General features: G+C 35.5%; 2 protein-coding genes across 2 annotated transcripts in view; one reads left to right on the top strand and one right to left on the bottom strand.

The window, feature by feature from the left end:
• LOC308346819 (olfactory receptor 4F3/4F16/4F29-like) overlaps positions 1-14108 on the top strand; it is a gene marked incomplete at both ends in the record, with an annotated part of 298432 nt that overhangs the window by 63912 nt on the left and 220412 nt on the right. The gene's annotated exons all lie outside the window — the stretch shown is intronic.
• LOC308346845 (olfactory receptor 4F4) lies at positions 6420-7388 on the bottom strand (the record flags this gene model as incomplete). The annotated part of the gene is made up of 1 exon (XM_080809892.1): positions 6420-7388. The coding sequence occupies exon 1, from the start codon at positions 7335-7337 to the stop codon at positions 6420-6422; it is 918 nt and encodes a 305-aa protein (XP_080666018.1). The 5' UTR covers positions 7338-7388.

Raw genomic sequence — 14108 nt, 5'->3', positions numbered from 1 at the left:
GAGGTGAACCATGAGAGACTATGGACTCTGAAAAACAACCTGAGGGTTTTGAAGGGGCGGGGTGGGAGGTTGGGGGAACCAGGTGGTGGGTATTAGGGAGGGCACAGATTGCATGGAGCACTGGGTGTGGTGAAAAAACAATGAATACTGTTACGCTGAAAATAAATAAAAATTAAAAAAAAATAAATAAATAGAAAAGATCTTGAAGTAAAAAAAAAAAAAAAGATATGTGCTTTGATCTATGACCTTCAGATGGCGCTGTGCTCTCTGTGGTTAAAATATACAGGTTTTGGAGGAACCAGGTGGTGGGTATTAGGGAGGGCACGGATTGCATGGAGCACTGGGTGTGGTGAAAAAACAATGAATACTGTTATGCTGAAAATAAATAAAAAAAATTAAAAAATTAAAAAAAAATATATACAGGTTTTGTAACCAAAGGGGTAGAGTAAACAGTAGTGTCTCCTATCAGATCTCAGTGAAGTTCATGTGGAGTTTCTGTTTTCTGTTCTCAAATTTTAGGTTTTGTTGTAGTGGGGAGAATGCTTCTTTTGGGAGACAGTATGGGTTATAATAAACCTAAAATGTTTACCTGCTTTTCTTTCATTTGGTGTTCTTCATATTGGAAGACCAGCATTCAGAAGATTGAGTTACCTCATTTTTTATCACATATTGGTTAAATACCAGGTTGCTGCTTCTTAATGGGTGATACAGTGAAGAGTTTGTCTAAAACTAGGGATCACTGAGCCATGCCTTGTTGGCTTCATGATGAATGATAACAGTAGTGAAGCAACTGTAGCAACAAAAATTGGTAAGAACAATAACTAGAGTTCAGACTGCTCATAAAAAGCTGACTCACCTCAGCAGGCAAGTAACATAGATCATCAGGAGCAGTGCCTGAGGATAGGGATATTTTGAATGGGTAACAGAGGAGAATATGACTATCAACTATGAGCAACGGTGCTGCTGTAACTTGTCAATACTATTTTAAATCTTCTTTTTGTGAAAGTTAAAACAGCCATTACTTTGAAGAATCTGTGGCAGGATAAGGTAAAGGGGAACTAAGTTCTTTAAAAAGTGGGATATACTGTGGTAATTTTTGCTTCCAAACAAGATGTTCCTCTATTGCCAGCACCTTATGGTTTCTCCTCTGGCTTTTTATAATGCACAGTATTCTGTTTGGGAAAGACTGGACATGCTAACAAATTAATACACCCTTTAAAAACGAAAGAGTATTCCAGTAGGGTGGAGTTAAGTTGGCAGAGGAATAGGGGGTGCTAAGTTTTCCTGGTCCCTCAAATACAGCTAGCTAGTTATCAAATCATTCTGAACACCTGTGAAATCTATTGGAGATCTGAGGAAAATGCTGCAATCCTGTAAGTAGAAAAGTGGAAAGCAGGAGGTGCAGAGACTTGGATCTGGGGTGATATATCTGAGGAAACAGTGGAGGGGAGGGAGCCTGCTTGAAGAGGCTACCACAAAGTATTTTAGGTAGCAGAGCACAAAATTTGAACTTTTATAAGTCTGCTACTGTGGGAAATGTCCCTGGCTGAGAGGTGCTTAGGTGGTGGATGGGGCTGACTAATTTTGCTTAGTGTAATACTCTCTAGTTCCATCCATGTCATAGCAAATGGCAAGATTTTTATGGCTGAATACACACACACACACACACACACACACACACACACACACATATTTATTCATTCATCAGTCCATGGATACTAGGGTTCTTTCCACCATTTGGCTATTGCAGAGAATGCTGATATAGATATTGGGGTGTATGTATACCTCTGAATTAGTATTTTTGCATTCTTTGTGTAAATACACAGTAGTATTTTCTAGCACCTCAGTTCCAGTAATAGGTCTCATTTCACAAGCAGTCCAAAGCAGATCTAATTAAAAGTGGCTGTATTCAGGCCAGCGACCAAACATTTCCCACTGTAGGCAAGGAGAGCCTCTGCAGATGACTGGCCTGAAGTACAGAGCAGCCAAAACACAATAGCAGAGTTCAGAAAGCACACAGTGGGGACACTCCCTGAAGCAGTAGGCCCTGGGTACTACATGACTTCTTCATAAGGCCATTACTTTCAGAAGCAGGAGATATAAGTGCTTTTCTAACACAGAGAAGAAGATAGAGACTTAAACAAAATGCGAAGACAGAGGAATTCATCCCAAATGAAAGAACAAGATAAGGACATGGCCAGAGATCTAGGTGAAACAGATATAAGTAACATGCCTGATGGAGAATTTAAAGCAATAGTCATAAGAATACTTGCCAGGCTTGAGGAAAGAAAGAAGGAGCCCATTATCACAGAGAAGAAAGAAGTAAAAAAAGAATTAGAGATGAAAAATGCAATAAACAAGATTGGAAACAGGCTTGTTGCAATGAACAGCAGGCTGGAAAAAGTAGATGAATGAATTAGTGACCCAGAAGCCAAAATAATGGAAAATAATGAAGTTCAACAAAAGAGAGAAAGAAGCATCATGCAACATGAGCATAGACTTAGGGAACTCGATGACTCCACCCTATGTATTTTGAAGGGAGTCTTTAGTCTATTTAAATTTGAAGTGTTTTCTAAAGCAGGTGCATTTCCCATTCCCATTTATTGATGAGGGTTCCATTTTTTTTCTTCATCCTTGTCAGCACTTGTTAAAATTTGTTTTTCAGAGTCCGCCTTCCTAGTTATATGTGAAATGATATCTTAATTTTATGAGAAATGATATCTTCATGGGGTTTTGATTTAAATTTCTGTAATGGTTAATGATGTTGAGCATTTTTCAATTTAGTTAAAGATTATTTGATCTCTCTCTTTTTAAATGCCTATTTTTTATTATTTTAATTATTGAGTTGCAAGAGTTCTTTATATATTTGGATATGAGGTCCTTATCTTACATAATTAGCAAATTTATTCCCATTCTATGTCTTTTGCCTTTCTTGATGGTGACATTTGGAACAAAAAACGTATTTCATTTTGACGAAGTCTAATTTTATTTTATTTTTCTGTAGCTTTTACCTTTTGTATCACATCTTTGAAAGTACTTTTTAGATAAGAGTAACATTGAAAACAAAACACTTCCAGTAAAGACCACTCTCTGTATTGCGGGCTGAGCTTTTCTGCCCTTGGACACAATTTGCAACATCAGCTATTCTTCCCTGGGTCTCCAGTCTGCCAGCCTTTTGCATTTGGTAGTCTCCACAACTGGGTGAGCCAGTTCTTTAAAATCAACACACACACACACACACACACCCGGACACTCACACACACACCCATACCCTATTGTTCTGTTTTCTGGAGAACCCAACTAATACAAAATTCATATTGTGTCTGTTTTCTATCAGTGAGTTCTCTTTTGTGTAATATTTCTATTTCCACTTATTTGGATTTAATGTACTTTTTTTCTCCTAACTTTTTAAGTGAGAAGCTTAGATAATGCTCTCTACTACTTAAAACACAATGTTAAACTAATACATTTCAAAGTTCTCTTTAGTTGCATAAAAAATTTTGACATATTCTAATTTTATTATAATTCAGTTAAAGTATTTTCAGATTCCATTCTAATTCTTCCTTGAAAGTGTTCAGAGATAGATGGTTAGTTTTAATATACCTGGGCTTTTCTATATATCTTACTGTTGTTGCTTTCTAATTTAATTGAATTGTGGTCAGAGAACATATATTGTTAAGGTGTTAATATTGAAAGTTTTTGAGATTCCTTTTATGACTTATCTTAGAGAGATTTTTCTTAGAGAGATTTTTCTTTTGATTTAATTTTATTTTTAATTATGTAAAAACATTTACATGATTTCAATGTTAAAACTGTAAAATAAGATATATTCTGAAAACTCTAGCCCTTATCTCTGTCCTTTGCCTTATATCTTCCTCTTTCCATAAGAAACCATTTTTAATTTTTGGTTTATTGTTGAAAATATATTTCTATAAGTATTTATAAAATGTATGTTTATAAATTATATACACATACAAGCCTAATACATGTATCCCCATTTAAACATAAATATTCACAACCTGGAGATATTCTTTCTCAATTTACTGTTTTTATTTAACATATATCTTGGAGATTCCTCCATAGCTGTTTTTTGGAGATATTCCTCAGCAATTTTTATAGTACCATAGTGTTCCATTATGTATAATTTATGCAGTTTTTTTTCTCATTGTCTTTTGGGTATTTTCCAATCTTCTACTGTTAAAAACAATGCTGCCACAAGTAACCTTGTGCATTGGTTATTTTGTATTTTTGAAATGTGCTGTTAGGATAGAATTAGGATTGTTGGGTCAAAAGCTAGTAGCATGGTAAATTTTATAAATAATGTCAAGAGGTAACTATTTTGTATTCTTATCAACAATGCAGATGGTGCCCCTTTCTGTATAGCTGAACCAACAGTTTGTATTATTAACTATTAAAGTCAGATATTTCATACCTTATGGTCAAAACTGATATTCACATTGGTTTTAGTTTGTATAGATCTTAATATGAGAGCTTGAACTTTTTTTTTATGTATTTAAGCATCATTTATATCTCCTTAAATGTCAATTGTATATTCATGTTTTGCCCATTTGTTTGTTTGCTGGTATTTTTTAGAAGTTCTTTACTGTTATAGCTATTATTCTTTGTGATGTGAATTGTAAAAACTTTTTTCTAATATCACATTTAACTTTTCTGCCTTGCTCATGGTTTTATCATGCATTTAAAACTTTAATTTGATATAGTTAATATTATCAATCTTTACCATATTCAGGGGTTACAAAGATATAATCCATGTTTTCTGTTAGTATTTGTATAGTTAAGAAAAAAGACTTAGGCTTGAATTTAGTTAGAAATTGTCCCAGCATATGGCATGAGGAAAAGGTCCAATATATCATTTCCTGTATTGTTGTCCAGTTGTTCTACCATGACATTACTCAGTTCTCCCTTCCTCCACTGATTTGAAATACTGCCTTTATCATATACTTATTTTCTTATGTGTTTTTAACCTGCTACTGGAGTTTCTATTCTCTTTTTTTCCTGTGGCAAACATAATTTTGATTCTCTTATCATTTGACTCTCATATTAATTCAAGCTTCACTTTGGAAAACCACATTCTTTTTTTTTTTTTTCTTAGAATATTTAATCTTCAATATTAGCCTGATTCAGTGATTCTTGCTGGAGAGTGGAACTATTTATCAGACTCATTTGCCAAGCTTTTTAAAAAAATTATATTCCCTGTACTTCTATCTTGACTTTTTGGCATGTCTTCCTAGCATGGTACAGTGTATGAGCATGGGTACACACTTGCAAATAAATATATGCATACTTACAACTATGATGTCTTCAAATGAGCATTTGTTAAGATTGATAGATATCCTATCTTTCAAGTGTGTTGGGATAAAATAAGGGTTGAGAACTTTTTGTTTGTTGGCATAGAGGCTTTTTATAATAATGACAGTAGTAGTTGATATTTATTGTGTCCAGATAACTTGCCACAAAATGTGCTATTTATCTGATTTATATCTATTGTCTCATTATCCATCATAATAACCATATGTATAGGTATCATTATCCTTCTTTTGCACACGTGGAAACTGAGGGTAAGGCAAGTTTGACAAAATGCCTGGTCATGGTTAGTAATGCATAAGTAGAGTTGAACCCATCTCTTTTGACTTCAAAATCTATGTTCTTAAAAGCTAACCATGGAAAAATGACATGGATGGACCAAATTGATGTACTTTTTGCCAACCTGTTGAGAGACTTGGACCTTCTATGTACATTTTACTGTGTATGAGCTCTTCTTGTATGCACAGGTTGTCAAGTGCCTATTAGGCAGACTCCCTCTTCCTGTTACTCCTGATAATGAACTCATGGATTATGGGTTGCTCTAGTGATTGGAAGGAACTATGGACTGTAAAAGTGTTAAGAGTTTCTTTTCTAAATCTCTATAAAGTTAGTTGATCAATATTCTGAGCACTAAGAATATTTTTTGAGTGAGGCATATGGCAGTTGCTTCCTTGATGTTTTTAGGGAAAATGAGCCATGTAAAATGTAAAAAAAAAAAAAAAATCAGGCTAGTTTCTGTCTTTCCATGTATTATGCTCAGGACTGCTCAGGTAGTCACAGGAGTGTACAAATATTGACAGATTTGTTTCCGTAGTGTAGTGGTTATCATGTTCACCTGACAAATATTGACAGATTTTTGCTGTTGTTCTGAGGATTAGTGAGATAATATTTGGAAGGCATATCAACTTTTTATCTGTATCTAAAAATATAAAATGCAAAATTGTCAAAGGATAAATTGAGACAATGTATATGAATGTTCTTAGAAAATTAATAAAGGATATGGAAATGGAGGTAAGATTTTCATGAGGTTTACTAAATAATACATCAACTTTGCTACATCATTGTCTTAGATTAGCCTTACAGTTACAGGAGATCTAAGACTTTTCCCTAGAGTTCACATTCCGTTTTCTCAACCGTTTCATTGCAGTCTTCATGTCCTTGTTTCTCAGCGTGTATATAATTGGGTTCAAAAGAGGAGTGACCACAGAATAAAACACAGCAAGGGATTTATCTAATGACTTGATGGGGAACGGCCAGGCATAAATGAAGATACATGGTCCAAAAAACAAAAGAACTACTGTGATGTGAGCAGTCAAAGTGGACAGGGCCTTGGATGACTGGTGTGAAGGGCGTTGTTGGATGGTCACTAGGATGATAACATAGGAGATGATTAGGAAAACAAAAGAACACACAGTGAGCACACCACTGTTAGCAATGACCATGATATCCAACCTATAGGTGTCTGTACAAGCAAGTTTGATAACCCTAGGTAGGTCACAATAAAAGCTATCAACCTCATTGGGACCACAGAAAGGTAAGTTTACTGCAAAGGCCAGCTGGCTCACTGAATGAAGGAAACCAGTCCCCCATGCAGCTGCCACAAGGCCAACACATACATTGCCACACATAACAGTAGTGTAGCGAAGGGGGTTACAGATTGCTATATATCTGTCAAAGGCCATGGCTATAAGGATCACCAACTCACTCCCACCAAAAAAGTGAAGGAGAAATATCTGAGCAAGGCAGCCCTTGAAAGAGATGACTTTGCGTTTACTGAAAAAGTCAGCAATCATCTTGGGGGCTGTGACAGAAGATAGACACAGGTCAGTGAGTGAGAGGTTAGCCAGCAGGAAGTACATGGGGGAGTGAAGGTGGGAGTCAGAGGCCACAGTTATGACAATAAGAAGGTTTCCACACACAATTCCTACATAGAATACAAAAAAGAACACAAAGAGGAAAATCTGCAATTCCTGAGAATTGGAGAGTCCCAGAAAAATGAACTCTGTCACCATGGAGTAATTTGTGTCACTTATTGATTCATTCCAGGAAACAGCCTCTGTAGTTACCTTGGAGAATAGGGTAAGAAGGAAGTCAGAATTATTAGAATCCAATTCAAAGTCTCATTTTGTATTATTCTGCTCACTCACATAATGACTTTCTGTGGTTTATTACACAAACACTTTCAAAATGCACACAATCTAAACCTACTATTTTATCTTACACTCTTCCTGATGATGCCTTATCATTCACTTATTCAAGTCTACTTAGTATTTCCATTTATCCTAATAATTATCCCAATAAAATACCTTTGTTCATGCTGTTCTCTCTGCCAGGTTAAGTCTATACTGCCAGCCTACATTTGGCTCCTTTTCCTTGAGCTCCAAAACAGTTTATATTCTGTAACCATTCTCTTAGCTCTTAAGTAAATGCAATATTGTATGATCTTTACATTTATAGCACCATTTTACGACATCCATTTTTGAAAAAGTACTCCTAGAGGTTTTGTAGCCCATCATGATAATTTTATATTTTGGTCATTGGAAACCTCTCCAACAAACTAAGACAAATCCTTTTTCACAGTTTTGCTATGTGCGGCAATTTGTAATGCATAAGTTTTGAATGTAGCCTGTGGACATTTTAAGGTCCCTACTTAAGTCTTATTTTTACCATTTTTACAAAAGTGGATACTAATTATATTAAATTCTTATGGTTATTATGAATTTCAAATAAAGTAGTAAAAGTAAAGGTTTTTGGGCAGTTTTTGTATTTAGTGAGTGCACAATAGATTTAGATAATTATTAGCAGTAAGATTTATCAACTTCTGATTCATACAGGAACCCTGGCTCCCCAATAATCATTAATGGATTTTACTTGTAGTCTAGAAATAACAATCATAACAAGATGATTTAATTTCAGCTCCCTGTTCTTCTGTTTTCCCATCTTTAGAATGAATGTACTGGCTTAAAAATTCTCCACGTGCCCACTAATCTAATACTCTATAGGGCATGAGTGAGGGACAGAATTCCAAAATAATTTTCATAGTCTCTCAGAAGCTTGGATAGAAATGTAAGAGCCAAAACATATGTAGAAATCCAGTCTTAGGAGAAGTTAAAATAAATGAGTATTCTAGAATAGAAGGTAAGAGGCCTTATAGAGAATGGAATTCATACTTACCATTTAGTGATATGGAAGTGCTTAGAAGAAAAAGATTTAATCCAAAATAAAATTAAAGATGAAAAATAGAATTAAAAAAACAGGGAAATAATAAAATGTGATTCAGTGGTGAAATGAAAAGTGAGAAAAATGCAAAAAAATTTGCATGAGAGATAATGTGAAAGAGTTTAGTAGGAGATAAAATCGAAAAAGGATTCTGGAATGCCTGCTAAGGTATTTTATTATGAGTACAGCACAGAACTATTGAAGAATTATGTGCAATTGTTTAATACAAATTTCTAACAAATAGTGAATAGTCTATACATAATAGCCATTATTAAGGTAGTAAGAACAGGACATTTGTCAACAGGATGTGGGAGATTTTTTAAAAATGATGTAAATGATTTTATTCTGAATAATTGTGGAAATAGATGGGTCCTAAAGAGGCCTGAAAGTATAGTGTGTTATTATTACCAAATTTCTTGGGGAGTAGTAGTATTTCTTTTCAACATTTTCCTAATTGTGGATATTGTGTTGCTTTTGGAAATTCCACTTTTCTCTTTCATATCCCAATTCCATTACTTAGCCCTATCCACTGATGCTCCCTATTACTGTTTTCAAAGTTCTGTATGAATTTAGCAATTCTAATTATATTTCCACGTATAAAAAGAAGTCAAATAATAAAACAAGCATAACCCCTCTCTTCCCTCCTGCTTAGCACAGTAATAAATACAATCATAGTGATCATTGACAACAGAGAGGATGGGATTCCTGTTGTGAGATCATTTCTGATGTCACTTATTGGCTAGGATCATTCTTAAGAATCAAAGTATGCAACTTAGAAAGGAACTTCAGCAATTACTTATGTGCTGCAACCATTTCATTTCACTGAGAGGACAAACTCGATACTCACATCTTCATAAGAAATATACCAAGGGTAATGGTTTCTCTTTTGCAGCAAAAAGACTTTAGAGCATGGTAACAAGAATTAAGATATGCTGCTCCTCAGCAAGAGGAATTTCTTGCTCACTGAGTTAAGACATCTCATTTCCTGAGTGTATGCTATGTAGGAGTGAGTGATGATGATGGATTCTCAGTTACAGGGGACCTGCTACCTATGTAATCCTTTCAAAGCTCATATCTGATTCTTCAAAAATGGCTCAAGGAGCTTGAGAAGAATTCTATTGATTCTAAGTTAAACATTAAGTTTATTGAAGAAGTTCTCCAGAGTCTTCGACACTGGCTATAGCATTCATGAAGAGCCAGCTACAGCTATAGGAAAAGAAAATTTTTCCCTATGTACTAGATTAAACTTAAAATTCAACAATGAGGGTGTTACATTTGTCCTAAATATCTTTTACCCCTCTTTAAAGAAAAATACCTAAAGTCCTCATAAGTTTCACCGAGATTGAAGTCAGGAGATTTGGGGGTTTTAGAACAAAGTTACCATGTGATTTTGGCATGTGATTCAGAATTTCCAAGCCTTAGTTTTCCTGTTTACAAATGAGCTCATTGGATCAAAAGCTCTCAAAGGTGAAATTCCATAACTCCAGAAGTATGATTTACACCTATATGTGAAAGAAATACCCAAGCCAGATTGTATTGTAGGAAGGATGGAAAGAGGTAATTAAGAGAACACTGCTTCTGGGTATATGGAAAAAGCATCATTAAATAGAAAGGAAAGAAGAGATTAGCCTGAAAGATTCAGAAGAACTAAACACTTAGAACACTTATGTAACATATACTAAGTTTTATAACACACCTAGGGTAATCCTTGTTAATATTTATACTAACTCTTCTAAATATTTGAACTGACCTCACAGGACCTTCCACTTTTCTTGAAGATGCACATGCAACTGAATTCTGCCAAATGGGTTCTTACTAATAGAAACATCTAGTTGTCAGTAAAATGCTACACTGTGGTTACTTTCACGTTCATCATTCCACCCACCTCCTTCATATCTGGAAGAGACTGCAACAATTTTCAGAGCAAGGAAGAGTACAGATTTTCCTTTTTGCACTTTGTCTTGAAGCAAAACATTTCCAAGAGAATAAAGTGTGCCTGATTGGTGTTCCTTAGTAAGTCACGTGTTTAAGAGCCATTTTTGAGTTGACTGGAGGCAAGTGAGGAGATCTGGAAATAGCCAGCCTGAAGTTTGAGTGCTGAGACTAAATCATATAGTCTCACAGGTTTTTCCCTTGAGGATACACACGGAATCTTTTTGAGTCAGGGGCTGTTGTCACAGTTTCTCAGCTTTCGTAGGTATTTCTAGTACTTCACTGAATCTAAGGGTGATTTTGTTTTTCTGTGCAAATGAAACTTTATTTCCTTATATCTACATTTCCCTTAATTCTCTTTATATTCCAATATAGTGACATACAATGTGATGTTACTTTCAAATGTATAAAACATTGATTTGAGAATTCTGTACCTTACTCAATGCTCGGTACACTAAGTGTAGTTATCGTCTGTCAACATACATTATTACAATATTATTGACTTTATTCCATATGCTATACTATTCATCTCTGTGACTTACTTTCTTTAAAACTGGATGTTTGTATTATGAATCCCCTTTATTTCTCCCATACCCCATCCATCTGCCTTGTGGCATCCACCAGGTTTTTTTCTCTAAACGTCAATTTGTTTTTCATTTGTTTTGTGTTTGAGATTTCACCAATAAGTGATATCATATAGTATTTGTCTTTCTCTGTTTGTTTTGTGTGTGTGTGTGTGTGTGTGTGTGTGTGGTTTTTTTTGGTCTTTCTCTGTTAAAGGTGACTTTTTTTTTTTTAAGAGTCATAGTGAAAGCAATAAGATAAAGTTCCAATATTAAAATCTAGATGGATTAAGTAGACAATAAACAATAATGCTTTAGATACTATACAAAGAGGATAGTATATAGCATTTATTACCACTTTCAGATAAAATATAGGGGAAAATATCTTCACCAGTAAAAAGAAAGTGTCATTTATTTTTTTACCACTTTTTTTTACATAAATATGCTTTTAATAAATATCTTAATGTTAGAAAAATTGCTTGCACTATAATATTATTCAAAAATTTTAGTCACAATTATGATTTTTTTCCATAATTGTGATTTTAAAAACAGAGATTAAAGGGAGGTATTTTCTTTTCTTTTTTTTTTTAATTTCATAGATACAATTTTTATTTATTTTTTAAATTAAATTTTTTATTTATTTTCAGTGTAACAGTATTCATTGTTTTTTCACCACACCCAGTGCTCCATGCAATCTGTGCCCTCCCCAATACCCACCACCTGGTTCCCCCACCCTCCCACCCCCCGCCCCTTCAAAACCCTCAGGTTGTTTTTCAGAGTCCATAGTCTCTCATGGTTCACCTCCCCCTCCAATTTCCCTCAAATCCCTTCTCCTCTCCATCTACCCTTGTCCTCTATATTATTTTTTATGCTCCACAAACCATATGATACTTGACTCTCTCTGTTTGACTTATTTCACTTAGCATAATCTCTTCCGGTCCTGTCCATGTTGCTACAAAAGTTGGGTATTCGTCCTTTCTGATGGAGGCATAATACTCCATAGTGTATTTGGACCACATCTTCCTTATCCATTCATCCGTAGAAGGGCATCTTGGTTCTTTCCACAGTTGGGCGACCGTGGCCGGTGCTGCTATAAACATTGGGGTACAGATGGCCCTTCTTTTCACTACATCTGTATCTTTGGGGTCAATACCCAGTAGTGCAATTGCAGGGTCATAGGGAAGCTCTATTTTTAATTTCTTGAGGAATCTCCACACTGTTCTCCAAAGTGGCTGCACCAATGTGCATTCCCACCAACAGTGTAAGAGGGTTCCCCTTTCTCCACATCCTCTCCAACACACGTTGTTTCCTGTCTTGCTGATTTTGGCCATTCTAACTGGTGTAAGGTGGTATCTCAATGTGGTTTTGATTTGAATCTCCCTGATGGCTAGTGATGATGAACATTTATTCATGTGTCTGGTAGCCATTTGTATGTCTTCATTGGAGAAGTGTCTGTTCATATCTTCTGCCCATTTTTTAATATGACCATCTGTTTTGTGTGTGTTGAGTTTGAGGAGTTCTTTATAGATCCTGGATATCAACCTTTTGTCTGTACTGTCATTTGCAAATATCTTCTTCCATTCCGTGGGTTGCCTCTTTGTTTTGTTGACTGTTTCTTTTGCTGTGCAGAAGCTTTTGATCTTGATGAAGTCCCAAAAGTTCATCTTTGCCTTTGTTTCCTTCACCTTTCAAGACATATCTTGAAAGAAGTTGCTGTGGCTGATATCAAAGAGGTTACTGCCTATGTTCTCCTCGAGTATTCTGATGGATTCCTGTCTCACGTTGAGGTCTTTTATCCACTTCCAGTTTATCTTTGTGTACGGTGTAAGAGAATGGTCGAGTTTCATTCTTCTACATATAGCTGTCCAGTTTTCCCAGCACCATTTATTGAAGAGACTGTCTTTTTTCCACTGGATATTTTTTCCTGTTTTGTCGAAGATTATTTGACCATAGAGTTGAGGGTCCATATCTGGGCTCTCTACTCTGTTCCACTGGTCCATGTGTCTGTTTTTAGGCCAGTACCATGCTGTCTTGGTGATCACAGCTTTGTAGTAAAACTTGAAATCAGGTAATGTGATGCCACCAGTTTTATTTTTGTTTTTCAACATTTCCTTAGCAATTCGGGGTCTCTTCTGATTCCATACAAATTTTAGTATTATTTGCTCCACCTCTTTGAAAAATACCGGTGGAATTTTGATCAGAATGGCATTAAAAGTACAGATTGCTCTGGGCAGTATAGACATTTTAACGATGTTTATTCTTCTGATCCAAGAGCATGGCATGGTCTTCCATATTTTTGTGTCTTCTTCAATTTCTTTTAGGAGTGTTCTGTAGTTCCTCAAGTACAGATCTTTAACCTCTTTGGTTAGGTTTATTCCGAGGTGTCTTATGGTTCTTGGTGCTATGGTAAATGGAATCGATTCTGTAATTTGCCTTTCTGCATTTTCATTGTTAGTGTATAAGAAAGCCACTGATTTCTGGACATTGACTTTGTATCCTGCCACATTACTGAATTGCTGTATGAGTTCTAGTAGTTTGGGGGTGGAGTCTTTCGGGTTTTCCATATAAAGAATCATGTCATCTGCGAAGAGAGAGAGTTTGACTTCTTCCTCACCAATTTGGATACCTTTTATTTCTCTTTGTTTTCTGATTGCTGTTGCTAGGACTTCTAATACTATGTTGAACAAGAGTGGTGAGAGTGGGCATCCTTGTCATGTTCCTGATCTCAACGGGAAGGCTGCAAGCTTTTTCCCATTGAGGATGATATTTGCTGCGGGTTTTTCATAGATAGATTTGATGAAGTTCAGGAATGTTCCCTCTATCCCTATACTTTGAAGCGTTTTAATCAGGAACGGATGCTGGATTTTGTCAAAAGCTTTTTCTGCATCAATTGAGAGGATCATGTGGTTCTTCTCTCTTCTCTTATTGATTTGTTCTATCACCTTGATTGATTTGCGAATGTTGAACCATCCTTGTAACCCAGGGATGAATCCCACCTGGTCATGGTGGATAATCTTTTTAATGTGCTGTTGGATCCTGTTTGCTAGGATCTTGTTGAGAATCTTAGCA

Source organism: Martes martes (genome assembly GCF_963455335.1).
Source record: "Martes martes genome assembly, chromosome: 7".
Classification (NCBI taxonomy): Eukaryota; Metazoa; Chordata; class Mammalia; order Carnivora; family Mustelidae; genus Martes; species Martes martes.
This window is presented reverse-complemented; position numbering and strand designations above follow the sequence as displayed.